The following is a 26,013-nucleotide window of genomic DNA, read 5'->3' on the forward strand; positions in this document are numbered from 1 at the left end:
GCCCAAGGTCACCCAGCAGCTGCATGTGGAGGAGCAGGGAATCGAACCCAGTTCACCAGATTATGAGTCCACTGCTCTTAACCACTACACCACACTGGCTCTCTTTGAGACGGAGACAAATGATGAGGAGGGCTATTGATAGCTATTTGCCATGATGACTATGCTCTGAGCATTTTGTCAGCCATTGTGAGAACAGGATAATGGACTAGATGGGACATTGGTGTGATCCAGCGGGCTCTTCTGATGTAAGATCAGAGCTCTAGAAGAAATTATTGCTTCCCACAGGCCAGAGCATGTCTGATATATCCTCAAATATAGTTCGAACTGAAATAGTGATTTGCACCCGGCTCCCTGTGAGGCTTCACGGTTCAGCAGGCTCTGCCCATTCAAGCCCACTGGCCTCAGAAGCATTCCCAGTGGGCCTCCTCTTTTACCAGCGGAAACTCATTCCCCTGTAACCAGATAAGAGTGTGAAAAGTGACCTATGAAATCCCTCACATCTGCTGCCAGGAGAGTGACTCTCTATTAGTCATATCTGAGAACTATCAGCCACTGCCAGAGTCTGGCTGCCAGCTTCACTCAAGAGGCACCGAAATATTCTGCCCCAGAGCTTTTGCCATCAGGACACCAGAGAGAGACCTCGGAAAAGCCAAGCTCAGAATGGGTCTGTGCCAAACTGGACTTCTGGACATTGCTGGTCCAGCTGAATGCACTCACTTCCCTCCCTCTCAAAGAGTCAGGCACCTTCTGATTTCATCCCTCTCTCTAGGGCAGGGGTCAGCAAACATTTTCAGCAGGGGGCCGGTCCACTGTCCCTCAGACCTTGTGGGGAGCCAGACTATATTTGGGGGGGTGAATGAATTCCTATGCCCCACAAATAACCCAGAGATGCATTTTAAATAAAAGGACACATTCTACTCATGTAAAAACACGCTGATTCCCGGACCGTCCGTGGGCCGGATTTAGAAGGCGATTGGGCCGGATCCGGGCCTTAGTTTGCCTACCCATGCTCTAGGGATTAGCATGTCCAGAAGGCAAATGGGTAGATGCAGGCATTAAACAAGGAGGGAGGGCAACAAGAGGTCTCTCATCTCTCAGCACACACACAAGCCTCTGCATGGACTGCAGCTCTGAGAGATGCAGGAGGCTCCGGCCAATTGCAGTCAGCGCCTGAGCAGCGTTCAAAGGAAAGAGGGGCATAGGAGGGAGGCAGGGGGACCAGCAGGCATGCCAGGAATGCAGAGAGATCTGACACAGGCCTCTCCAGCTATCCCACCTCAAGAGCAGGCCGGCTGCTGCACTCTGGGGACCAGCTCTTCAGCAGTCACATGGCCTTCAGGACCAGTCTACAGCATTTTATAATGATTAATTAATTAATTAATAACAAATTTATACCCCACCCATCTGGCTGGGTTTCCCCAGCCACTCTGGGAGGCTTCCCACAAAATATTAAAAGACAGTGGTACCTCAGGTTACATACGCTTCAGGTTACATGCGCTTCAGGTTACAGACTCCGCTAACCCAGAAATAGTACCTCGGGTTAAGAACTTTGCTTCAGGATGAGAACAGAAATCGTGCTCCGGCGGCACGGCAGCAGCAGGAGGCCCAATTAGCTAAAGTGGTGCTTCAGGTTAAGAACAGTTTCAGGTTAAGAACGGATCTCCAGAACGAATTAAGTACTTAACCCGAGGTACCCCTCTACCGAGAAGGCCCTCTGCCTGGTTCCCTGTAACTTGGCTTCGTGCAGCAAGGGAACTGCCAGAAGGCGGTTCTTTAGGCGGCTTGAGTGGAACAGAGCGCATCATTTAAAACACAGAATGCGATCCAGCTGTTTTGAGGCAGCATGGAAATGAAAACCCAACACTGTGCCCTTCGTCAAGTCCCTCTCCCTTACTCGGCCACCCAAAATTTACCACTGGAGGTGACCATCTCACCTTGCCTTGTGGCAGGGATGCCTCTGGTGGAGACACCAGCCTCAAAGCCTTCCCTGGGGGGGGCACAGGAACTGGGAGGCAAGGCTGAGCCATGGAAATGCTGTGCCAGCCCTCCACACACAAACAGCAGTGGTGCTGTCAGGTTAGACAAGCCAGGCAGGAAGTTGCATTGTACACAGTCAGGCCGCTGGTCCAGTTAAATCTGCATTGTCTACACACCGCCTGGCATCAGCAGTCCAGGGTTTCAGACAGGAGCCTGACCCAGCCCTCCTGGAAAATGTTGAGGGTGGAAGCCAGGATCTTCTGCCAGTGAGCAATGGCCCAGGGAGGAATATTTGAAGGCAAGGAAAATATGCAAGGAAAACTCACTCCTCCCCCCTTACAGGGGTTTACTGTTTTGCTTTGAATGGCCAAAGAGGTGGTCAGAAGGCGCCTTGTGGAGGCAAAGACAGTCTGAGTGGTGTCTGAATAGCAGACCTCCCTGTAGGAGACCCATATAGGCCACCCTGTGCACTCCCCAGAGGAAAGGGAAGACGTGGATGTTTAAGGAATCACAATCCTCAGCAAATTCCTCCCACCACCTCTAGAAATCCCAGTTGCGATGGGCCTTTTAAAAAGGGGGGATATCCTTTCCCCATTTTGCACAACGCCCTCAGGTGCAGAACCATAAATGTCACAGGGCTTGCGGCGGCAGCAGCGCTTCCGCAAGCTTTACTATTTGGTGGTAATTAAGCTGCTAGTTGATTGAGCAAGACCCTTAATTAGCTCTTTACATCGTTACCAAAATTACAGCATATTTTCCCTGCTAAAAACACACACGTGGGATGGGAGGGAAGGACAGTTTGGTGGAACTCACAGCAATTGCTACTAATCTTCATTAGCGGGAAGCATACCCATTACTTAAAAAATATCTAAGTGAGTCTAAGGGGAAGGTTCCGCTGCTAAACAACTCCTCCCTTTCCTCGCCTGTTGCTCATCTCAACCACGATGGCGCTGGGACAACCTCTCCACTAGAGAATGGCACCTCCCCACTACAGAAAATCTAGGAAGTCTCAGCTCTCCCCATTTCCCTCTGTAAAGCAGGTGTCAATATATAATTAAAAGATGCAGCCTAATACTTGAGCATCTTCTCTCTCCCCCATCCCACAAAGCTCTGCAAGTCTCAGCCAACTCCTGTAGAATGACTTAGAGGCAGATCTGTAGGGAAATGGATGAATCTAATTGATTTACCAAGCTTTCCCCCCCCCTCTCTCTCTCTCTGTGTGTGTGTGTGTTTTGTGCTAGTTTAACTAAGATTCGTTTTATTAATCACAACCTTTCTTTGCTGTGACACATCATTCCATCTTGCTTGCTTCAGAGCCAGGAACTACGATGCCAGCTATTTATAATGAGAATAATTTAAAACTAATTCCTACCCATTAAAGTAATTCCTGACAATTGCCTTGTCATTTTCACTCTAAATACTCCGAGTTCCCTCCTGCAAGGCTGGCTATGTCAGAAAGAGTCTGCCAGAGTTTGCTCAGTCAAACATGTCCCCAACATTCAAAACCCTCATTCCTTTTCAAAGCACAATGTAAACAAAGGAAGGGAAACACAGAAAGGAGGCAACAACTGAACCATCTCAAGCACAGGAAAATTCCTAGGAATTCTGTGCACTCCAGCAGCGGATTAGCATGAAGCTGAGAGCGAGGAAGTTTCTGGAATTTCCAGAGACTTCCTAGTTATCTGGATTAAGAGAAAAAGGTGCAAACAAGCAGCACTATTAGGACCACACACAATTCACAAGTTGATATTGTGTATATGTCCCAACCTTCTCCTCTGATGAGCTCACGGTGGGGGACACAACTCTGCCTCATCTCATTTAATCCCCACCCTGTGAGGTGGGTTAGGCTGAGGAGCAGTGACTGGCCTAAGGTCACACCCAATGAGTGTCATGGCCTAATGGGGGTGGATTTGAACCATGGTCTCCCAGATCCTAGTCCAACACTCTAACCACTGCACCACACCGGCCCTCTGGTTCGCTTGCATATGCAGCTCACTTCTGTATGAGGCACTTGCCCTGGGCCTAACCATGAAGCCACACACCTGGAAGAGGTACCTTGCTTCGGCGATTGGGCCTCTGCTCTTCTCTTTCTCCGCCGGACTTGAAAGTTCCATTTAACAGGCGGACAGATTACACACCTCTCCCTGTTGGACTCCCATCAGCAAGATGAGACAATTGTTGCATTCCATCCCGTGCCTGTATGCAGATAGCACCACATAGGAGAATAAAGTTTCCCAAACACTTGTCTTTGGTTCTCTGGGGCAAAGCCAAGGAGAAAAGGTCAAGGATGTAGCAATGCTGGCAAGTTCACCATGGGCACACAGACCTCTGTGGCAGGAATGTGAAAGGGGGGAGGGGAGGCAACTGGCACGGTACAATAAACTAGGAACATGAAGATATATGCAGCAGACTAATCACAGGAGAGGGACGCGGGTGGCGCTGTGGGTTAAACCACTGCGCCGCTTGGGTTTGCCGATCGAAAGGTCAGCTGTTCGAATCCCCGTGACAGGGTGAGCTCCCGTTGCTCGGTCCCTGCTCCTGTCAACCTAGCAGTTCGAAAGCACACAGTGCAAGTAGATAAATAGGTACCGCTCTGGCGGGAAGGTAAATGGCATTTCCGTGCGCTGCTCTGGTTTCACCAGAAGCGGCTTAGTCATGCTGGCCACATGACCCGGAAAAACTGTCTGTGAAAGCAGACAAACGCCGGCTCCCTCAGCCTGTAAAGCGAGATGAGCGCCGCAATCCCAGAGTCGTTCACGACTGGACTTAACTGTCAGGGGTCCCTTTACCTTTACAGTGGTACCTCGGGTTAAGTACTTAATTCATTCCGGAGGTCTGTTCTTAACCTGAAACTATTCTTAACCTGAAGCACCACTTTAGCTAATGGGGCCTCCTGCTGCTGCCGCGCCGCCGGAGCCCGATTTCCGTTCTCATCCTGAAGCAAAGTTCTTAACCTAAAGCACTATTTCTGGGTTAGCGGAGTCTGTAACCTGAAGCGTATGTAACCTGAAGCGTATGTAACCCAAGGTACCACTGTAGCTTTAATCACATGAGAGGGAGGTTTGAGCTTCCTTTTCCTCTGCAGTTCCTGGGCTTAAGTGTGCATCTCTCAGATGCAACTGGCTTGAAGGGAAGGAGTCCGCCCTCTGGAGCATTTTATTTCCAAGAGCAGCTTGCACAAGAGATGGTGCTTCAACCACTGGTGAAGTGGAGGAGGGGAAATGCAGAGAAGTGCAGCTCCTTCTGGGCTTTTATCTAGAGCAGGAGCAATGAACTCACCTGCACAAGCACTACAGTTACTGGGAAGCAAATAAAGGGATAATGAAACTTTCCAGTTTAATTGCAGGACAGATAGACAAATTAGCATAGAAGCAGCCTGAGAATGAAGGCAACAATCTCAAAGAGGTCGGATCCATTCCTTTTATCTGATGCAGCTCCTAACTTCACACCAGCATTTCAAACAGTAATAATTATTCAGAAGATGGTCTGCAATTCCAGTTAAAAGCTAGAGACTGAAATTCAGCGGGCTGAGTATCTTTTGTTAAAGCTCAAGGTGTTTTACAAGTTGACCCGATTCAGCCAGGAGTCAACACCTCTGAGATCAGTGGCGCTCCCTCCCAGGGAATCACGCTCAGGAATGCAGCTGTGCTGAGTCTAATAAACTGGGCCTTCTGCTCAGCGCTCCTTCTGCTCTGTGGGTGTCAGCAAAATAATAGATCAACACAGCTGTCTGTCTTTTTGGAATCTTCTTAAGGGAACGGAGGCTGCACTGCGCTTCACCAGTTACCAGAACACCACAGCTATTTCAAGGAGCTAACTCAAAGGGTTAAAGAACAACAAGGTGAGAAGTATGAGAAGGGTGGGATTATGGAAGGCCCTGAGAGCTGGGGGTTCCTGCCCCCCTAATATCCTCTCTGCAGCAGCCCTAGTTCTGAAATCTCCCATTAAAGTCACATAAAGGGAGAAGGTGCTAGCAAAAAGCAGAGGTTTTCTTCCTTGGAGGAAAGCAAAGCAGCACAAATATTTTTTTCCCCAATGCGGGTGCACAAATGCTGCTGCTGAGCTGAGTTTGGGACTTACGCAGCAGCCTGCCTCACTGGGCCCACACAAGAGAATTAGCTATCTGGGATTAGCCAAATCAGCAAAGCGCTCAGAAATTGCCTCTCTTTTCTTTCCTGAATGAGTGTGTTCCCATTAAGCCTGGAGAGAAAAGGGGGGGGTGGAGGAAGAAGAGCACAGTTAAAGCTTCCATCTTAACAATTATGGAAACCTTGGAGAAAAGCAAGGCCCAAATCCTGAGCAAAGCCTTGCGCAAGCTGGGAGAACTGCCGGGAGATATCGGCTGCACAAGGACGATGCATAGCGCTTGTTTTTCAAAAGCAGACTGCCTGACTCCACTGTGCACATTCCTCCGTGCCAGAGAAAATCTGCTTTTATTAAGAGACGCAGGTGCAGTTGAACTCGAGGGCAAGAGGCAAGGTTGGGTAGCCAGGAAATTTCTTGCACAACAGCAACAAAAAAGTCATTCACGGTAGAAATGGGCAAGCCATTAACATTCCAGTGCTGCCCACACCATTGCGGGACGGGTGGAGGAGAAAGAGAGAGTCAGCAATGAGACCTTGGATTTGGGGGATCCATTCACAAAACCGCCTGATCCCCAACTGGCTTCAAGACCTACAGCATCTAGAAGACGAGGCTAGGGGTATGTAATCTATACAGTTCATTTAGTTAACTCAATAATATTTTTCTACCGCTTACCATTAGAAGAGAATTCTCAAAATGCGTCCCAGCAGATCACAGAGCTCAAACCTGGCTGCCATGCTACTAGAGCCCGGCACTGACTCAGTGCCATAATGGATGCTCAGAACAGACCTTCGAAATTCCCTGGAAGAGGACCCCCAACAAACCAGGCTAGAGAAGATCAGAGACGCGCTAACAGGCAAAACTGGAGGCAGCAGACAAGTTCACTGAGCAGGGGGGCAGAGCCCCACCGCCACCCTGAACTTGCCCGTTCTCCTAGCCCCTGAAAGATAAATTACTCAAGAGTGTCAAAGGATTACTTGGCTCCCACCTGTAACACAGATCCGTTAGTTATGTGGAGGTGGGGCTTGGTCTGGCGATCAGAGCTTGCACAAGCACGTCCAGCCTCAAACTGCCTCAGACCTGTCTTGAGGTTTTACAAGCCATGTATGGACACTATCTGATTTTCAGAGGGAAGCTTCACTGGCTGCTTATTTGCTCCTGGATGTAATCTAATATGCAGGTTTTGAGCTTTGAAGTCTTAAATGGCAGGGGTCCTGAGTACCTTAGGAAGCACCTGCTCCCATACATCCCACCCCGTTCTCTCAGATTGACAAGAGAGACATTTGGGGAGGCTGGAAGGCACAGGGGCTCAACATATACAATCGTGGTGCCACTCCATCTGCAGAGACTGCTTCCCCAGGAAATCTTTCCTTGTTGTCCGTTCAACAGCTGGCAAAAACATTTCTTCTTTTTCAAGAATTCCTTCTGGCTGACTGTGCCCTGTTCTTAACTGCTGCTGCTGCTTCATATATCTGTCTTTGGCTTTTAGGATTATGTTGGTGTTTTGTGAATTTTTTATTACTGCTTTATTTCATTGCCCTGTTGCATGTCACTCCAAGTGCCGTTCTGGCAGAAAATGCGGCTTTAAATTGTTGGAAGTACAGGCATACCAACAGACAGTCTAATGGATTCTCAGAGTACTTCCATTTTTAATCAATTCGGAGTTCGCTGCCTTAAAATTGCAGCCAGGCTACGTTTTTCTCTTGCAGTGTTAAAGACAACAGGCTCCCCATCTGTCTTGTGTCTACTTCCCCTGCCCAATTATCACATTTCCACATGTCAGGCTATTTGCATCTGTAAGTCACCAAAGTAATGCCATTCATGTTCAACATCACTCTAAATATATATATATGTGAGCTAAAATTATTCCTAGACACCAGAAGTGGCTTTTTAAGGTGATAGAATTAAACTTAGGCACCTTGCAGCACAAGCCTTAACAAATAATAATTAAAGCTTCCAGGTATCAGATTTTGAGAGGCCTGGCTCTGTCCACACCACCACATTATCAATATGCATCCATGAAATTGTGAATAGCACAAAGGGCACAGGCAAGAGGCTTCCACCCTGTCCAGTCTATGAACGCATCAAACTGTACACTGAACAGATGGGAGACTCCCCCCCCCCCTCGAGCATAGATGTTCAAAGAGACAAGTCTTCCATATGTTCTTCAGGCACTCAAAATTAGAGCATAAGGCTCTGCAAAATAACGAGGCTTCCGACTCAGATGTAAAAATATCTCTTCTTCCTCCCCTCCCCTCCCCTCTTCCTTTCCACTCAAAACCATGAAATTTTTCATTTGAAAGAAGACAAAAATCAAGTAGCAAGGTTTCAACAGGAAGACTTTTAAAAAAGCAGACCTTTTTTTACATACAGGCTGCACTTGGTTACACCTACATTGGCTCCCAGTACATTTCCGAGCACAATTCAAAGTGTTGGTGCTGACCTTTAAAGCCCTAAACGGCCTCAAAGGCCCAGTATACCTGAAGGAGCGTCTCCACCCCCATCATTCTGCCCGGACGCTGAGGTCCAGCTCCGAGGGCCTTCTGGTGGTTCCCTCACTGCGAGAAGCGAAGTTACAGGGAACCAGGCAGAGGGCCTTCTCGGTGGTGGCACCCGCCCTGTGGAACGCCTGCCACCAGATGTCAAAGAAATAAACAACTATCTGACATTTAGAGGACATCTGAAGGATCATAGGGCGGTTTACAGTACAAAACCACAAAAAGACATAGTAACAAACCAAACAATATCCCCCTTGATAATCGCAGGTGCCAGGTAGGTGATGCCCGGGGGTCAAATTTTAGATCGTAAGCATCTCAGGGCAGGGACCTTTCTTCTTGGGCTCCCTACAACAATAAGCTATACATATAACAGTTGAAAATATTAAGTACAATTTCACACACGGAATTCATTAAGAGGGAAGCAAGTGCTTCTGATTTAGACGGCTTTTAAAAAATTAGATAAATTCATGGAGCAGAGGTCTCATCTACACCTAGTCGAGCATCATGTTACCCACAGTGGCTGACCCGATCCCTGTGATAAGTAGGGCCTGAGAGCAACCTCAGCTCTTCCCACTTGGGATTCCCATCAAATCCTCCTACTCCTGGTGGTGGAGGCAGAACACAGCCACTGCGGCTCACACCCGCCGATAGCCTTATCCTCCAGAAATTGGGCTAAACCCCTTTTAAAGCCATCCAACTTTCTGGCTGCCACCACACCTTGTGGCAGAAGATTCCATGTTTTTAACATTCAGCTTCTGTATCAGATGGTCCTGGATTCTGGTACTATGAGACAGATGAAAACTTCCTTTTCCCGCAGACCATGCATTATTTTATCATGTCCCCCTTTATCACTTTTCCTCCCCACAAACTAAAAGACCCCCAACATTGGCACCTTATTTCCTAGGGGAGGGGCTCCAGCCCCTGCGACAGCAAAGGAGAGCCTCCTCATGCAGAGGCAATATACCACATGCTTGTAAGTTTCTGCTAGGAGTTGGAAAGGTGGACTAGACCGAACCATACTCTGATCAAGAATAGGCAAGGGGTTTGGTTCTGAAGTTACTCACTCGTAAGAAGAAGCAGTGATGCTCAAGCAGAATTTTCATTCAAATCTTCATGGCCAATGCAAGCAGCATCTTTTAAAAAGAGGGCATTGGGAGATTTGGGGAAATGCAACAGTACAGCAGGGAGTCTAAATGACCAGAACTTTGGGGTAATACTAGACAGGACCACCTTGTGCCTAGCCAGGCCCCTCTCCTCCCACTGCCTACAAGCAGTCCGCTTCCTGAACTCAACAACGATGCTTCCGGAGTCTGATTTCCACAAGTCTTTTTATCCCCAGCCAGAGTTGTAAGAGGCAAAGAACAATATATTTATTCATCCAGCAGGTTTGTTCCGTTACCAGAAGTTGAGCATTTTCTTTAAAATGTTGCTGGGATTAGTTAATGTTTTCGCTGGCAAGAGAAAGCTGCTTCTTGGCTAGCTTTCAGGCCTTGTTTGGTGCTTCGTATTGAGAGCATTCTTTCGCGCTGCCAGAGTCAATCACATCTCTTCCCCCTCCAACCTTGCAGCTGGGGGTTTCCAGCAAACGGCAATTTGCAGATACCCAGTAAGAATCACAGCTCACCCCCAGGGCTCTTTTGCCCCAGGGTTCATTAGACCCCGAGAATTCTAGTTCTCATCTTGTTTAAAGCAGCAAGTTTCTAGCCCTCACCATTTGTAGAGAGGCAACTCCAACGGCAAACATTTCAAAGCCAAATAATTCTCCCTCCCCTCATGAAAAATTTGCAATTGTGCCACATGCCTGAGGGACTATTGCCAGGTTTACAAATGGTTTCATCTTCAGTTTCCCTGGGTTCTCCTTTGGTTGCTTCCTTGCTGAGAGATCCTCTCCTCCTTTGAAGTGGTTCCAAGCTAGTTATTATACACAACAGCGTCAGCTTGCCAGAAGGGGCCAAGAGCTACAGATCGGCTTTTTGCATCAGAGGGTTTGTCAATTCTGTGAAACATTTTGAGAGTGCTTTTGTATTTCTTCCATGATCAGTTATTATCATGGGGCACAACCCCCTGCAACAAACCTCTCTTTTGGTTTTCATGTCCAAGAGGTAAAAGAGGTTAAAATGAGCTGGAAGACAATCAACTCCTGGCAAGACTAGACTCGCTTTTACTACAGACCTAGACAAACACAATTTTGAGTCATCCATCTCATATATATCATGGGACAATCAGTATCAGCATCAGTTCTACTGGTGGATAGAAATCAGTTTCGTAGAGAAAGCCAGTGACCTTGTGAAAGAGCTACAATACACAGCACTCAGTCAAGCTACACGACTGGGACATCCTGGGAAGCCTTACTGGTGCAGGCAGGCAGTTGTTCCCCCAAATAACTGGAGATAGCATCTGATCCAAGCCTGCAGAAATGCATCTGATAAGGAGCTACCTGAACACACAGGCCACCTCTTTATTCTGAGCAAGGGTTTACTGGGAGCAGATTTCTTCCATCACTTGCTCAGCTCACCAGGTCCAAGAGATCCCGTGATAGATGGTAGCAGTTAGTGTAGTAGCTAGCACCGAGCTTGGATCAGGAAAACCCCAAATCAGACTCCTCTTAAGCTGCTAGACAGAGAGGGTGGTTCTGGGCAGGTGACACTCTCCTGGCTAATCTACGTCACACGGCTGTTGCGAGGTTAAAACACCCCTTCTGAGCTCTTCTGAAAAACAAGGATACAAATATTGATTGTCCACTGCTGACAAGTTACATTTCAGACACTTGGCCCATGGGGGAGATAAGGATTTGGCCCTTGGGCTGGATCCTATTTCCCCAAGTCTGTTTCTCATGTTACATTTCTGTAACCATAAGAGCTAGAATTAAAACAATATACAGTGGTACCTCGGGATGCGAACGGGGCTCCGGAACGGATCCTGAATGGAACGTAAGACGTGACGGCACGTCTGCGCATGTCGCGTTTTGCCGCTTCTGCGCTCCGTTACTTCTGGGTTGCCGCGGAGCACAACCCGAAAGCGCTCAACCTGAAGCACATTCAACCCGAGTTATGACTGTACTGCTGTATGGAGTATCCCTATTGAGGGCCCTAGCCAGCTACGCCCTGCTCCAGGATACTCCATTCCCTCGCCTCTAAGCAGTGAGCCAGCATCTCATGGCATTGAATACGCTCAGATCTTAGTGGCTGTTTTGCCTCCTCTCCCTGCCCTTCATGTATTCCAAAGCCTTCTGGTACCTCCTTCTTTTGCATGGATGGTGCCATTTTGGACACACAAGGACCAGCACTCAGAGATCTGAGTTTACTATTATTGCATTATGTTACAGTAATGGATTCTCCAGGTGCCTGTGAACCACAGACAAACACTTGAAGAAATGAATGTGGCTTGTGGGCTGCTGCAGGAAGTGCAAATCCTAAACAACCAAAAGGGGAATCTCTCCACTTCAAAGAAAAACAAAAAAAGCTTTTGCAGATGATACAGGAACACCCCCACCCCAAACCAAATTAGCTCTGTCGCAAGCCAAAAGATTAGATAAGGACCTCCTGGATTCGCTGCACTCCCAGCCTGGAAATTTTACAAGGGCTGCCCTGCAATTGTGGAACATCCCCAGGGCTGCACATTTGGCAAAGGGAAGCCTGCTTGCTGGTGCCTGTAACTAAAACAACACAACAACACACTCGCTCTGAGTGTTGCTGCAGAGCTTTGATCGTCACACCAGATGTATTAATTGCCCTTCCTAAGTGAATTACAAGCCAGCGCTCTGTCCATTTGGACGAGATGTATCAATCAGAAGAAGCAACTCTGCCAAGAGAAAAGCCTCCGGAAGCACGTCCACCGATCAATATGCTTTTAGAGAAAGGCGATACTTTTCAAGCACATCCACCAAAGGGGACTGGTCGGCACCCTCCTGCATAAACAGAAACGTCTCTGGGTGGGCAGAGGCCAAGGCTTGCTTCACTTTTAAATTTTCACTTGCATTTCACTTCCCAGCAATTAGAGGCATTTCCACTCTAGCTAATTGAAGGAGATTTAGAAATCGCCTGTTGGAGACATCTGCTCAATGGACGATAGGAAAAAGGGGTCAGTTCATGCAAGCTCCATCCCAAGAGATTACAGCCACTCTGGCAGAAATGCCCCCCTGGATTCCACCCCATCCAATGAAACGAGCGAAGAAGTGTTATGGGGAAGGTTCCGTTTCATCTCACAATAAGCTGTGTTGCAATGCCACAGCCCTAACTGCTGCTTTTTCAAGTGGCATTCCTTTGCCCGCCCCCCGCCCCCCCGACCAACCTTCAGGCTATGATGGGCTCTCCAAACACCACTCTGGCTAGTTCATGGGTAGGCAAGCTAAGGCCCAGGTGCAGGATCCGGCCCAATCAGCTTCTAAATCTGGCCCGTGGACGGTCCGAGAATCAGCATGTTTCTACATGAGTAGGATGTGTGCTTTTATTTAAAATGCATCTCTGGGTTATTTGTGGGGCCTGCCTGGTGTTTTTACATGAGTAGAATGTGCACTTTTATTTAAAACGCATCTCTGGGTTATTTGTGGGGCATAGGAATTCGTTGTTGTTTTTCTTCAAAATATAGTCTGGCCCCGCACAAAGTCTGAGGGACAGTGGACCGGCCCCCTGCTGAAAAAGTTGCTGACCCCTGGGCTAGTTGATACATTCACTCAATTTGAATACGCAGCTCATAATAACCACAGGCAGCTTTTTGGACAGTAGTTATTTGTCTCCGTTGACAAGGGTTTCTGTTGCAGGACAGCCTTTAAAACGGCAGAAGGCCAATCCTGCCAAGTAGCAGAAGGGTGTTTTACCATTTTCAGCGGCGGAAAACTGTTGGCACATTATTTCAGGCTCAATAAATACAGGCTGATCATTTCCGTGAGTACAAAACATATGCTGTTTATGGAATAAAGAATGAGGGAGAATCTGGAACGTGCCAAACTCTTATAAGCCACATACCACACTTCCTTGCACCTGCCCCCTTGACCCTTCATGCCCACACTACTTCATAAACAGCCACCTTTACCTGCTCCCATTATTTCTTCGGATGCATAACCTGTTCTGTCACAAAGGTCTAATGGCAAGAAGCTAGAGAAAGACAGTGTAGTCTAGTTGTCAAGAGTGCCGGTCTGGGACCTGGGAGGCCAGGGTTCCAATATCCCATTCAACCACGAAGCTCACTTGGTGATCTTGGAGGCCAGTCGCTGCCGCTCAGCCTAACCCACCTCACAGGGTTGTAGTGGGCGTTGAAGGGGGAGGGGGAGAACTATGTACACCACTTAGAGCCCCTTGGAGAAAAATCACCCCAAGTCAACCCCATAATAAGAGAGTTTCATAACTGAGGGGGGTGGGGGTGGGGAGACAGAAGACAGTCATTGTGACTTGTCCACCCTTAGGTCACCCCAAGCAGCACCCACTTCATCTCCCCACTAGCAGCTATTGCAGCCATCCCTACAATTTTCTGTGTTTGGGTTGGGGGGGCATTGTTTTGTCTGTCATTACGTTGTGTATTTTTGTGTTTTTTATATTGTAAACCACCCTGCGACCCCTCAGATGAAGGATGGTATTGAAAATAAAAAAATAGAGACCCCTTTCCCTATATGGAGCAGCTCACGTGTTAAGGTCCTCAGCCGAGATTGCCAGAGGTTGGGTCGGCATGGGGCAAGGACTTCTTAGCTGCAGCTCTGCGCCTAGACAACACCTCTCCACACTCGCAGGTGTGTGTGTGTGTGGCCCCTTCACTGCAGGCCTGTCATCAAGACAATGTCTTCTATTTTTTTAGGATGACCCCTGGGGCCTTGCCTCCTGGTTCTCCCAGGTGGTGGTGCCCCCCCCCGCACCCCCAATACATACTGATGATGAAATGGCTTCGCTGCAGTTCCTTCTTTCTCATTGCATTTTATCATTTTATGAACATGGGCTTAGCATTCAGCTTCAGCTGGAAAAGGCAGCTAACGAATGCCACAAACGAGTCAGTAGAACCCTCCCCTCGTCCCCATCCCCCCCATCGCACCCCTTTCTCCAAGGACAACCCCCCCAATTTCCAACCCAGCAATCTTCACCCAACACAGACATTCTGCTGCTTCTCACAAATCCCCCTACCACAAATCCCACCCCAGCCCCTTTGTACCCCTCAAATCCCGCTGCCCTTCCACGCCCCAGAAAGAACCAGTGCTGGTTTAGTGGTTAGAGCATCAGACCTGGGAGAGACCAGGGTTCAAATCCCGCCCCCCAGCCATGAAGCTCACCAAGGGGGGGTGACCTGGGAGGGGGGCGATCAGCTTACCCTCCTCCCATCCTACCTCGGAGGGTTATTGTGAGGATAAGATGGGGGGGGGGGGAAGCAACTTGAACTCCCTGGACCAGAGGGTGGGATGTGAATGGCTACCACTACAGTATTATGACTGCATTTCTCACCTGTCCTTTACTAACACCAGGTGCATGGCTCAGCTAAGACCTGGGAGACACCAGGGTTAAAATCCCCACCCAGCCATGAAGCTCCGGGGGGGGGGTGACCTTAGGGGGCCACAGCTTACCCTCCTCCCATTCTACCTTGGAGGATAAAATGGGGGGGGCAACTTGAGCTCCTTGGAGCAGAGGGTGCGATGCAAATGGCTGCTACTATTATGACTGCATTTCTTACCTGTCCTTTACCTGGTATCTGTCCTTTACCTGGTGCATGGCTCAGCTAAGACCTGGGAGAGACCAGGGTTCAAATCCCCACCCAGCCATGAAGCTCACCGGGGGGGGGGCAGTGTTTTTGACCTTGGGGGGCCACCGCTTACCTGTCCTTTACCTACACAGGGTGCATGGCGTAGCTAAAACCTGGGGGTGTGGGGGGAGAGACCAGGGTTCAAATCCTGCCCTGGGAGAGACTAGGGTTCAAATCCTGCCCCCCAGCCATGAAGCTCACCAAGGGGGGGTGACCTGGGAGGGGGACAATCAGCTTACCCTCCTCCCATCCTACCTCGGAGGGTTATTGCGAGGACAAAATAGGGGGGGGGCAACTTGAGCTCCTTGGGTGGGGATTTGAACCCTGGTCCCTCCCAGGTCTTAGGACTTCAGCCCGCCGAGTGGCGACCTTGGCGCCCCCTCCCTCCCTCACTGGCCTACCTCGCAGGGAGGGCTGTGGCGAGGTTAAAAACGGGGAGGAGGATTTGAACCCCGTCCCGGTGGGGGGGAAGGAGAGGGGGGGCCAAGGCGGGATATGAACAGAGGAAATATCGATAAATGAACCCCGCCAGCCCCTCCGCCCCTCGGGCTGCCCGCCAACAACAACCCCGCAAGGTGGGCCACCCCCGAGAACACTCTCCCCCCTCCCAATTCCGCGCCCCGTCCCCGCCGCCTGCCTTCTCGCTCGCTCGCTCGCTCTCGGGTCCGCGCCGCGGCCTTCCTTCGTCCCTTCCTCCTCCTCGCCGCCGCCTCCCGGTTCCTCTCAGGGCTCCCCTCGCCGCGCCGCCGCCGCCATCTTGGGAGCCGGCCCAGCCGAAACCAGGCAACATCCGGGCACAAGCCCGCTCTCCCGCCGTCGCCACGGCAACAGCCGCCACGCCCCGCACGGCCGGGGAGGCTTCCGATTGGCGGCGCTCCTCGGGGGGTGTGGTCCAGTAGCGCGGGGGGCGAGGGGAGGAGCCCGCGCACCTATTGGCTGCCTCAAGGATTGATTGACGGGGAGAGGAGACGGGAGAGGGGAGGGGGGAAATCACCCTAACTGTACATACATTGATATTATCATTACTGTTGTTGCTGTTGTTAGTGTTGTTGTTGTTGTTGTTGTTGTTGTTGTTGTTGTTGATAGTATTATTGTTGTTGTTGTTATTCACATTGATAATACTGATTTAAAAACCGGTAAAATGGAATAAGTGTGAATATATTAATATGACCCTTTTAATTAATCCAATCATTAATCTATGTAATGATTAGTATAAAATAATTATACTTGTGAATACATTAATGTAATTAACCTAATAACGCATATCGACAGTATTAACATTGATAACTGCAAGCATAAAATAATTATAACGAAATATATTAGTGCAAGAGCAACTAAATATATTAGTGCAACTAAATATATTAGTGTAATTAGGCTAAACATGCATATTGATAGTTTTAATTTTGATAATCGTAAGTATAAAATAATTATAACTGTAAATACATTACCATGAACTACTAATAGTAATGGCATTGATTTTATCAATACCATCGTGAAAATACATTAACATGATTAATCTGATTTTCAAGATTAATGGTATTAATTTTAATCACCATCATGACCGTTTTGTTTTGCTTTTGTAAATTCATAGTTTAGGGCAGGCAACCTTTCCTCTGGGGTGCTGCTTTGCTCCCTGGATTTATCATCACAGCAACCACCTTGCAGGGCAGGCTCAGGAGAGAGGTTACCCGCAGCAAGCGTCCTGGCTGCATGGAGCGTCTCCACCCCCATCCTTCTGCCCGGACACTGAGGTCCAGCTCCAAGGGCCTTCTGGCGGTTCCCTCATTGCGAGAGGCCAAGTTACAGAGAACCAGGCAGAGGGCGATAAACAACTACCTGACATTCAGAAGACATCTGAAGGCAGCCCTGTTCAGGGAAGTTTTTAATATGTGACATTTTAGTATGTTTTTCATCTTTGTTGGAAGCCGCCCAGAGTGGCTGGGGAAACCCAGCCAGATGGGCGGGGTACAAATAAATTATTATTATTATTATTATTATTATTATTATTATTATTATTATTATTGGGATTCGAACCCTTGTCTCTTCAGGGTTCTAGGCCAGGGCCTAGCCCAAACCTTTCTGCAAATAAGTCCTGTTTTGCAATTAAACGAACGCAGAGCTGTTTTTTGGGTGGGAGGATGAAATGAGCGTGGCATGTTAATTTGTAAGATAAACGTGGAAATTTAAAGTCCTGTTCAGTCCTCCTAAATTTGGGACTCGGTTGCAGAGCAAGGGTGCCCCCTCGTGGGCAGTGCAGCAAAAGCCAAATAGAGGAATGTAGGCAGCTGTTCCATCTAGTTCAGTATTGTCTACACTGACTGGCAGCGTCTCTCCAAACTTTCAGGGCACAGCTGTCAACTTACAGATTTGAAAATAAGGGGCCAGCAGCCTCGAAAATAAGGGATCAGCAGCCAAAATAAGGGATTTTGACTTCGCTTATACAGAAATCCGCCACTCACGGAGCCATGCTGCTTTTGCTGCCACTGACTGTGTTTTGCAGGGGGTTGGACTACATGATCCTACGGGTCTACAACTCCCACCAAAGAATGGCAGACAAAACTGATGAACGACGTCGAGATGGCAAAGCTTACAGGCAGAATTAGAAACCAGGAAGAGGACCTCTTTAATAAAGAATGGGGAAAGCTTATAGAATCATAGAATCATAGAATGATAGAGTTGGAAGAGACCACAAGGGGCATCTAGTCCAACCCCCTGCCAAGCAGGAAACACCATCAGAGCACTCCTGACATATGGTTGTCAAGCCTCTGCTTAAAGACCTCCAAAGTAGGAGACTCCACCACACTCCTTGGCAGCAAATTCCACGGTCAAACAGCTCTTACTGTCAGGAAGTTCTTCCTAATGTTTAGGTGGAATCTTCTTTCTTGTAGTTTGGATCCATTGCTCCGTGTCCGCTTCTCTGGAGCAGCAGAAAACAACCTTTCTCCCTCCTCTATGTGACATCCTTTTATATATTTGAACATGGCTATCATATCACCCCTTAAGCTCCTCTTCTCCAGGCTAAACATGCCCAGCTCCCTTAGCCGTTCCTCATAAGGCATCGTTTCCAGGCCTTGGACCATTTTGGTTGCCCTCCTCTGGACACGTTCCAGTTTGTCAGTGTCCATCTTGAACTGTGGTGCCCAGAACTGGACACAGTACTCCAGGTGAGGTCTGACCAGAGCAGAATACAGTGGCACTATTACTTCCCTTGATCTATAATTTAGTTGAAAAGCTATTGTCAAGAGTTACATACAGAAAACTTGTAGTAAAATAAAATGGATGGACAAATGATTTATAAAAATAGAGTTATGAAAGGGATGCAGAGGGGGAAATCACTACATTAAGATGCTGCACTGGTTGGAGGGGATGCTAAGCAGCACTTTGGGGCTGCTGTCGTCTTGGAGCAAGGAGTTCCATTGGCTCTTCCCCGCCCGAGAGAGAGGGAGGGAGACTCTCGCCCACGCCGCCCACGAGCCCAGCATGAGGCAGTTGCGGCACCATGGCAGCCCTGAAGCGCCAGCCTTCTGCGTCCCTCCCCATCCCCTCCTCTTCCTCCTCCCTCAGGCGCCTCCTCATCCGCCTCCGGCTTCCCCTGGCAGCGTGGCGGAAGTCTCACAAGAGAGAGGCTGCCTGCCTGCCCGCCGCCACCCATCTTTCATAACGCGCCCGAGGGGGGAAAGGGAGAGACGGAGACGTGGCAGCTTGTGTGCGCGCTCTCTCTCGCGGCGGAGGACCCCGAGCCGCTGCTTCCCTCCCAAGCTGGGCGAGCATGAAACCCGGGAAAATTTAAGGGACATCATCAATCCGGGACAGCAGCGGGAAACAGCACTGGGATAAGGGAGTTTCCTGCCAAATTAGGGACAGTTGACAGCTATGCTGAATTTCAGGGTTGGGGGCATTCCCTAGGCAGATTGAGACCAGGATACCTAAAACATTGCCTTATCCTGTACGTACCCAGCACACCCCCGCATCGCGCTGAAGAGGGTGTCCTGCAGATCCCATCTGCTCAGGTGCCTTCTGCATGAGGTCGGGTTCAGGGCCTTTAGTGTGGTGGCACCTTTGGAACTCCCTCCCACCGCATGTCAGACACACACCTTCTCTGTTGTCTTTTTAGAACCTGTGAAAGACATTCCTCTTCCAGCCTTCTAAAATCATCACCTCAGCTGGTATCTTGTTTTGAAACTGAATTGGTCATTACGTTTGTGCTATTGTTGTAAGATGGTTTTATATTTATAATTGGCTTTTTAATTGTTTTTATACGCACCATTGTTTTTATATATGTAACTGCTTTATAAAAGTTATTAGGTGGTATATCGCTTCGGAATGCCCCATAGCAAGCAGTTCATAAATGAATTAAATGATCATCCCTAGACTTGATCCTGGAACCTTCTGCATCCATAGTACGTAGATGTTCTACTGCTTACCTGTGTCCCTCAGGGCATTGTTCTGCCTCATCAATACCCCAATACCCTCTCGGGTGCTGAGATGGGCCGAGGGGGCCCTCTCAGTGGTTCCTCCACCCCCAGAAACGTAGGGTGTGGCCCATGGGGAGAGGGCTTTCTCCGTGGTGGCCCCTAAGCTGTGGCCCTCCCTCCCCACAAAGTGCCCATTGGGCCCTTCATTATACGGCTTCCAGCAAAGGCTGAAGACAAACCTCTTTGCCCTAGTTTTTGACACTTGAGGCGGATGCTTTCAGCACCCGCCTTACTTCTGCAAGATGTCTTAAACTGTTTTTAATCTTGGTATTTTAATGTTGCCCTCAGAGTGAAGGGAGCGCAATTGCCAATAGTAGCAGCAGCAACGAAAGCCAGGGGCCTGGCGGTGCAGCCAGCTGCATTTAAAATCTGAGCCACGTCTCTCCCTATTCCTCGGCCTGAATCCCAGCAGCTGGTATCTAAATATTAAGAAAAACTACAGATTCAAGGCTGCTGATGCCACTTGGAGGAAGCGTCAAACAGATGCTGTCACCTACACAGCTAAAAATACTCCAGCCCCCCAAGGCCATTGCTCCCCACCCCGTCCTCTTCGTCTCCCCTTCTCATGCCCCACTGGCTGCAGTAAATCCAGGGGGAGGCCATTTGAAGGCAGGAAGCCCCCCCCCAAAAAAAAATCTTTGCTTTTTACCAACACTGCAAATCTAGAATGCCTTCAAGACTGTATTGTGTGTGTGTCTTAGGGCTGATCCACACTTCCAGCAAAAAATCCGCTCATGATCAGAGCAAACAGCAGCTGGGCTTGTTCCGATTTAGAGCTAAGCTACAGGCTGGGGAAGGAGCAGCAAGGGGGAAACCGCCGAGACCCATGCTTTCTAAATCCAGATTTTCACTGCTACAATTTTGTGAAGGTCCTGTGTGAGTGCCTGGAGGCAGTTGGAGGATGGATAGCAGCTAACGGATTGAGGTTGAATCCTGACAAGACAAAAGTAGTCTTTTGGCGGGATGAGGTGGGCAGGTGTGGGGGATTCCCTGGTCCTGAATGGGGCAACTGTGCCTCTGAAGGAGCAGGTGTGCAGCCTGGGAGTCATTTTGGACTCACAGCTGTCCATGGAGGCGCAAGTCAATTCAGTGGCCAGGGCAGCTGTTTATCAGCTCCATCTGGTACACAGGATGAGACCCTCCCTGCCTGCAGACTGTCTCGCCAGAGTGGTGCATGCTCTGGTTATCTCCCGCTTGGACTACTGCAATGCGCTCTACATGGGGCTACCTTTGAAGGTGACTCGGAAACTGCAACTAATCCAGAATGCAGCAGCTAGACTGGTGACTGGGAGTGGCCGCCAAGACCACATAACACTGGTCTTGAAAGACCTACACTGGCTCCCAGTACATTTCTGAGCACAATTCAAAGTGTTGGTGCTGACCTTGAAAGACCTAAACGGCCTCGGTCCAGTATACCTGAAGGAGCGTCTCCACCCCCATTGTTCTGCCTGGACACTGAGGTCCAGCTCCAAGGGCCTTCTGGCAGTTCCCTCACTGCGAGAAGCCAAGTTACAGGGAACCAGGCAGAGGGCCTTCTTGGTAGTAGCACCCGCCCTGTGGAACGCCCTCCCACCAGATGTCAAAGAGATAAACAAATACCTGATGTTTAGAAGACATCTGAAGGCAGCCCTGTTTAGGGAAGTTTTTAATGACTGATGTTTTAATGTATTTTTAATCTTCTGTTGGAAGCCACCCAGAGTGGCTGGGGAAACGCAGCCAGATGGGTGGGGTACAAATAATAAATTATGACGATGATGTCAAAACTGTGGTAAAATGCACTGATACAGGCTAGTTTGTGCCTTCTTTGAACATCCTGTGTGTCATCTTTTTAGAGGTGACTGACCTGTCTTCTTAGGTTTCAGTATATCTTGGCTTGAGCAGGTAGTTATAGAATCAAAGAACTGTAGAGTTGAAGGGGACCCCAAGGGTCATCTATACAAGCAACTGTTTCTGGTTGCTGAATTTAAAAAAAGAACTGTCGTATTCTGGGCTTCCCTTTTTTCAAACTTCTATTCAAGTCATTTCTTTCTCGTGGGGGGAAAACGAGATTGTCTCTGTCCTGTGGTACAGGAAAACACAATTCACACCAGATTATTGCGTAGATGACAGCAATTCCCATGGCTCTTAAGTCTTTCAAAAAGCTTGCGGCTGCACATCATTCCCAACCTGCCATTTAATAATATTAATTTCACCTGCAAATCTGTGTTGTGACAAGACTTCCTTTCACTTTCCGCTCGGTCATGTTCTGAGTAGAGATGCGAATCAAACAGCTGCCTCAGGTCTTGTGCTTCCAGAGAGGAAGAGCGGTTGGCTGAGGAGCAAGCGAAGGAAAAGACTGCACCAAAGAAGGGAGGAAAAAAATCCCAGGTTGTGGTTGCTGAAGAGGAGAATGCAGAGAGGGCAGGAAAGACACCAAAGCAGGATCCTGCCCACAGTAGGGCGGATTGCATTTTGCAACTTCCAAAAATGAGGAGTGCTAAAAAGTTGTAACGAGGCTTTGTTAGGATTATGATGTTCCATTCCACCTAAACAGATGTGTGGAGCTGTTGTATGTCACATGTCTGTTTACATTCCAGCGCAGCTTGCTGGGAACAGACACGTTTTTCTTTTGTCCTGATGCTGAATAAACGCCTGTAAATATGCTTACATATGCCTCTGTCAGCCACTTCCATTGTGAAGAGTTATTGACTCTGCTGATTAGAGCGTACTCAATCTCTAAAGGTTTCCGAGGCTTGAGTCGCTGATTGATACTGTTCTGAGAACCGGAGTTCGCCCGGCTGCCGGCCGGTGGCTGGAGCCAGCTGGGGACCTGCGAAATGCCCCCGTCTCCCCGAACAGGCTTGGGAACTCCAAATGTATTTTGGTTTAATTAATACTATTTAGTGTTGCTTGGACTCCTGCCAACCTAGCAGTTCGAAAGCACGTCAAAGTGCAAGTAGATAAATAGGTACCACTCCGGCAGGAAGGTAAACGGCGTTTCCGTGCGCTGCTCTGGTTCGCCAGAAGCGGCTTAGTCATGCCGGCCACATGACCCGGAAGCTGTCTGTGGACAAACGCCGGCTCCCTCAGCCTATAGAGCGAGATGAGTGCACAACCCCAGAGTCGGTCACGACTGGACCTAATGGTCAGGGGCCCCTTTACCGTTTTTAGTGTTGCTTGGTAAGCAGATTGTGTGCAGAATTGCATAGCAATCATTAAAAATGATTTCCAAGTACTTGCAGTTACGTTATATATTAATTTTCTATTATTATTATTATTATTATTTTCAGAAGGTAAAATTTAAATTCTTTGCTTTTCCTAAAGCAGTTTATGAGCTTCTTCATCCAACGTAGACTAAACAGGCTGAACGTTGCCCAGTCACAAAAATCATAGCAGATTTGAATTCCTCACACCCCACAGCATAATTTTAAGACCCCGCGCTGGAGAGATTTGCAAAAATAAAGCTTCGCCCCTTATAATGGCCTGCCCTGCCACCCACGGCTGCCTTGGTGACCTTCCTGAGCTCAAATCCAAAAGAGAAAGTGCTATTTTTCATAACAGGAGAACCTAATGGGGTGAGCCAACGAAAATGAGGGCTATCGATGACGATGATGTCTGTGTTCCGCCTTCCCAGTTGGAGGCAGCAACTTTTCTGAATACTAGTTGCTGGGAGCCACAGGAAGGGAGACAGTGCTATTGTCCTTGGAGGGAATCTTGGAGGGAAGCTTGACCGCTGCAGGAAGAGGGTGCTGGAATAGATGGCCCGTTAGCCTGATCCCCTTGCCGTGATCATCTGGTGTTCTTACTGCTTCTGGGACTCATAGGGGAGATGGCTCTGGTGGCCTCCTCTTCTTCCTACATTGAAAGCTGGTTGTCACAAGGCCAAGGCCCCAGACGCCATCTAGACCAGGAAGGGAACAGGGAGGTCACCAAGGACCTGCTAGTGCCAGGCTTCTGGGCCGTGCAGTTCTTTGATCAGCCAAATCCCGTCCACAACTTTCCCACTCTGAAAAGCAAAAAGGGAGAGCGTGAGAGTGTGTGTCTTTGGGGTCAGGGTCCCTCCAGGAAAAGCTTCAGGTTACACACTCTCCGCTTCAGGTTACACACTCCGCTAACCCAGAAATAGTGCTTCAGGTTAAGAACTTTGCTTCAGGATGAGAACAGAAATCGTGCAGCAGCGGGAGGCCCCATTAGCTAAAGTGGTGCTTCAGGTTAAGAACAGTTTCAGGTTAAGTACAGACCTCCGGAACGAATTAAGTACTTAACCCAAGGTACCACTGTACAACTTGGCTGCAGTTTGCACACCTGGTTCAAATATAGGGCTTTGCAGAAAAATCATCATCATCATCATCATTATTATTATTATTAATTATTATTATTGCTGCTGCTGCTACGTTTATGTACAGTGGTGCCCCGCAAGACGAACGCCTCGGAAGACGAAAAACTCGCTAGATGAAGGAGTTTTTCGTTTTCTTAGCCGCTTCGCAAGACGCATTTCCCTATGGGCTTGCTTCGCAAAATGAAGCTTGCCCCGTAAGCTCCGGGGATAGCGGGGAAGCGCAGCACGTCTTCCCCGCTGTCCCCGGACCTCTTTTGAAGCAAGGGGCGGCGGGGAGAAGATCGCTTCTCCCCGTTGCCAGCCCCGCAATCTCCTCTCTCCCCGGACCCCTTTTGAACCAAGGGGCGGCAACGGGGAGAAGCGATTTTCCCCGCTGCCCCTTCCCTTGCTTTAAAACAGGTCCGGGGACAGAGGGGAAGGCGCGCGGCGCTTCCCCTCTGTCCCCGGACAGTCTCCATAGGAACGCATTGATTGATTTTCAATGCATTCCTATGGGAAACCGTGCTTCGCAAGACGAAAAACTCACAAGAAGAAAAAACTTGCGGAACGAATTAATTTCGTCTTGCGAGGCACCACTGTACCACCTTTTCTTCCAAGGAGCTCAAGGCAATGCGCGTGGTTCTCTTCCTCTCCATTTCAGCCTAGGTTAGGTTAAGAGACAGTGACTGGCTCAGGGTCACCTAATGAGCTTTGTGGCTGAGTGGGGATTTGAACCCCGGTCTCCCAGGTCATAAAGGTAAAGGGACCCCTGACCATTAGGTTCAGTCGTGTCCGACTCTGGGGTTGCGGCGCTCATCTCGCTTTATTGGCCGAGGGAGCCAGCGTACAGCTTCCGGGTCATGTGGCCAGCATGACTGAGCCGCTTCTGGCGAGCCAGAGCAGCGCACGGAAACGCCGTTTACCTTCCTGCTAGAGTGGTACTTATTTATCTGCTTGCACTTTGACGTGCTTTCGAACCGCTAGGTTGGCAGGAGCAGGGACCAAACAACGGGAGCTCACCCCATCGTGGGGATTCGAACCGCCGAATTCGACCTTCTGATCGGCAAGCCCTAGGCTCTGTGGTTTAACACACAGCGCAACCCGCGTCCTCCCAGATCATAGTCAATCCATCACTATAACCATTACGCCACCCTGGCTCTCAATATGATACTGGAAACAAGGCAGGGGTCGGACACATCTGGGGGTTCCAATTAGTAAATGTTAAACATTTCTTGAACAATTTTTTGTGTCTGGAGCAGGGGAATGGGATCGGGGCCCCAAGGCTGCTTCTCATCAGGGATCCAGTGGGTATGAATGGTTCCTTTGCTCCGACACAAGGCTGTGGCAGGCCTGCTGCAACCCTGGATGACATCAGAGCACAGCTGAGCTGCACCATTGGAAACCACTGCATTCGGTTGGAAGGTGGATGGCGGCTAATGGATTGAGGTTGAATCCTGACAAGACAGAAGAACTGTTTTTGGGGGACAGAGGGCAGGCGGGTGTGGAGGACTCCCTGGTCCTGAATGGGGCAACTGTGCCCCTGAAGGACCAGGTGTGCAGCCTGGGAGTCATTTTGGACTCGCAGCTGTCCATGGAGACGCAGGTCCATTCTGTGTCCAGGGCAGCTGTCTACCAGCTCCATCTGGTACGCAGGATGAGACCCTATCTACCCACAGACTGTCCCGCCAGAGTGGTGCATGCTCTAGTTATCTCCCACTTGGACTATTGCCATGTGCTCTACATGGGGCAACCTTTGAAGGTGACCCAGAAACTGCAATTAATCCAGAATGCGGCAGCTAGACTGGTGACGGGGAGTGGCCGCCGAGACCACATAACACCAGTCTTGAAAGACCTACATTGGCTCCCAGGACGTTTCCGAGCACAATTCAAAGGGTTGGTGTTGACCTTTAAAGCCCTAAACGGCCTCGGTCCTGTATACCTGAAGGAGCGTCTCCACCCCCATCGT

General features: G+C 49.2%; 2 protein-coding genes across 5 annotated transcripts in view; both read right to left on the bottom strand.

Annotated features, from left to right (window-relative positions):
• PAK4 (p21 (RAC1) activated kinase 4) overlaps positions 1-16,005 on the bottom strand; it is a 78,872-nt gene extending 62,867 nt beyond the window's left edge. Inside the window, exons 1-2 of one of the 3 annotated variants that reach the window (XM_081200336.1) lie at positions 11,074-11,266; positions 9,623-9,691 (exon numbers count right to left, since the gene is read on the bottom strand). The gene's annotated coding sequence lies outside the window, so the exon portion shown is untranslated. Of the gene's footprint in view, positions 1-9,622; positions 9,692-11,073; positions 11,267-14,980; positions 15,003-15,912 lie in introns of those variants that run through there. The other 2 variants (XM_081200334.1, XM_081200338.1) reach the window with 2 other exon arrangements.
• Positions 16,006-21,741: 5,736 nt separating this feature from the next.
• The window catches only part of ACP7 (acid phosphatase 7, tartrate resistant (putative)), a 33,449-nt gene continuing 29,177 nt past the window's right edge, over positions 21,742-26,013 (bottom strand). For both annotated transcript variants that reach the window (XM_081200493.1, XM_081200494.1), the window contains exon 14: positions 21,742-23,735. In XM_081200493.1, the coding sequence (XP_081056619.1) occupies positions 23,670-23,735 (66 nt within the window). In that variant the 3' untranslated portion in view covers positions 21,742-23,669. The remainder of the gene's footprint in view (positions 23,736-26,013) is intronic.

Source organism: Podarcis bocagei, assembly GCF_964188305.1.
Source record: "Podarcis bocagei genome assembly, chromosome: 7".
Classification (NCBI taxonomy): Eukaryota; Metazoa; Chordata; class Lepidosauria; order Squamata; family Lacertidae; genus Podarcis; species Podarcis bocagei.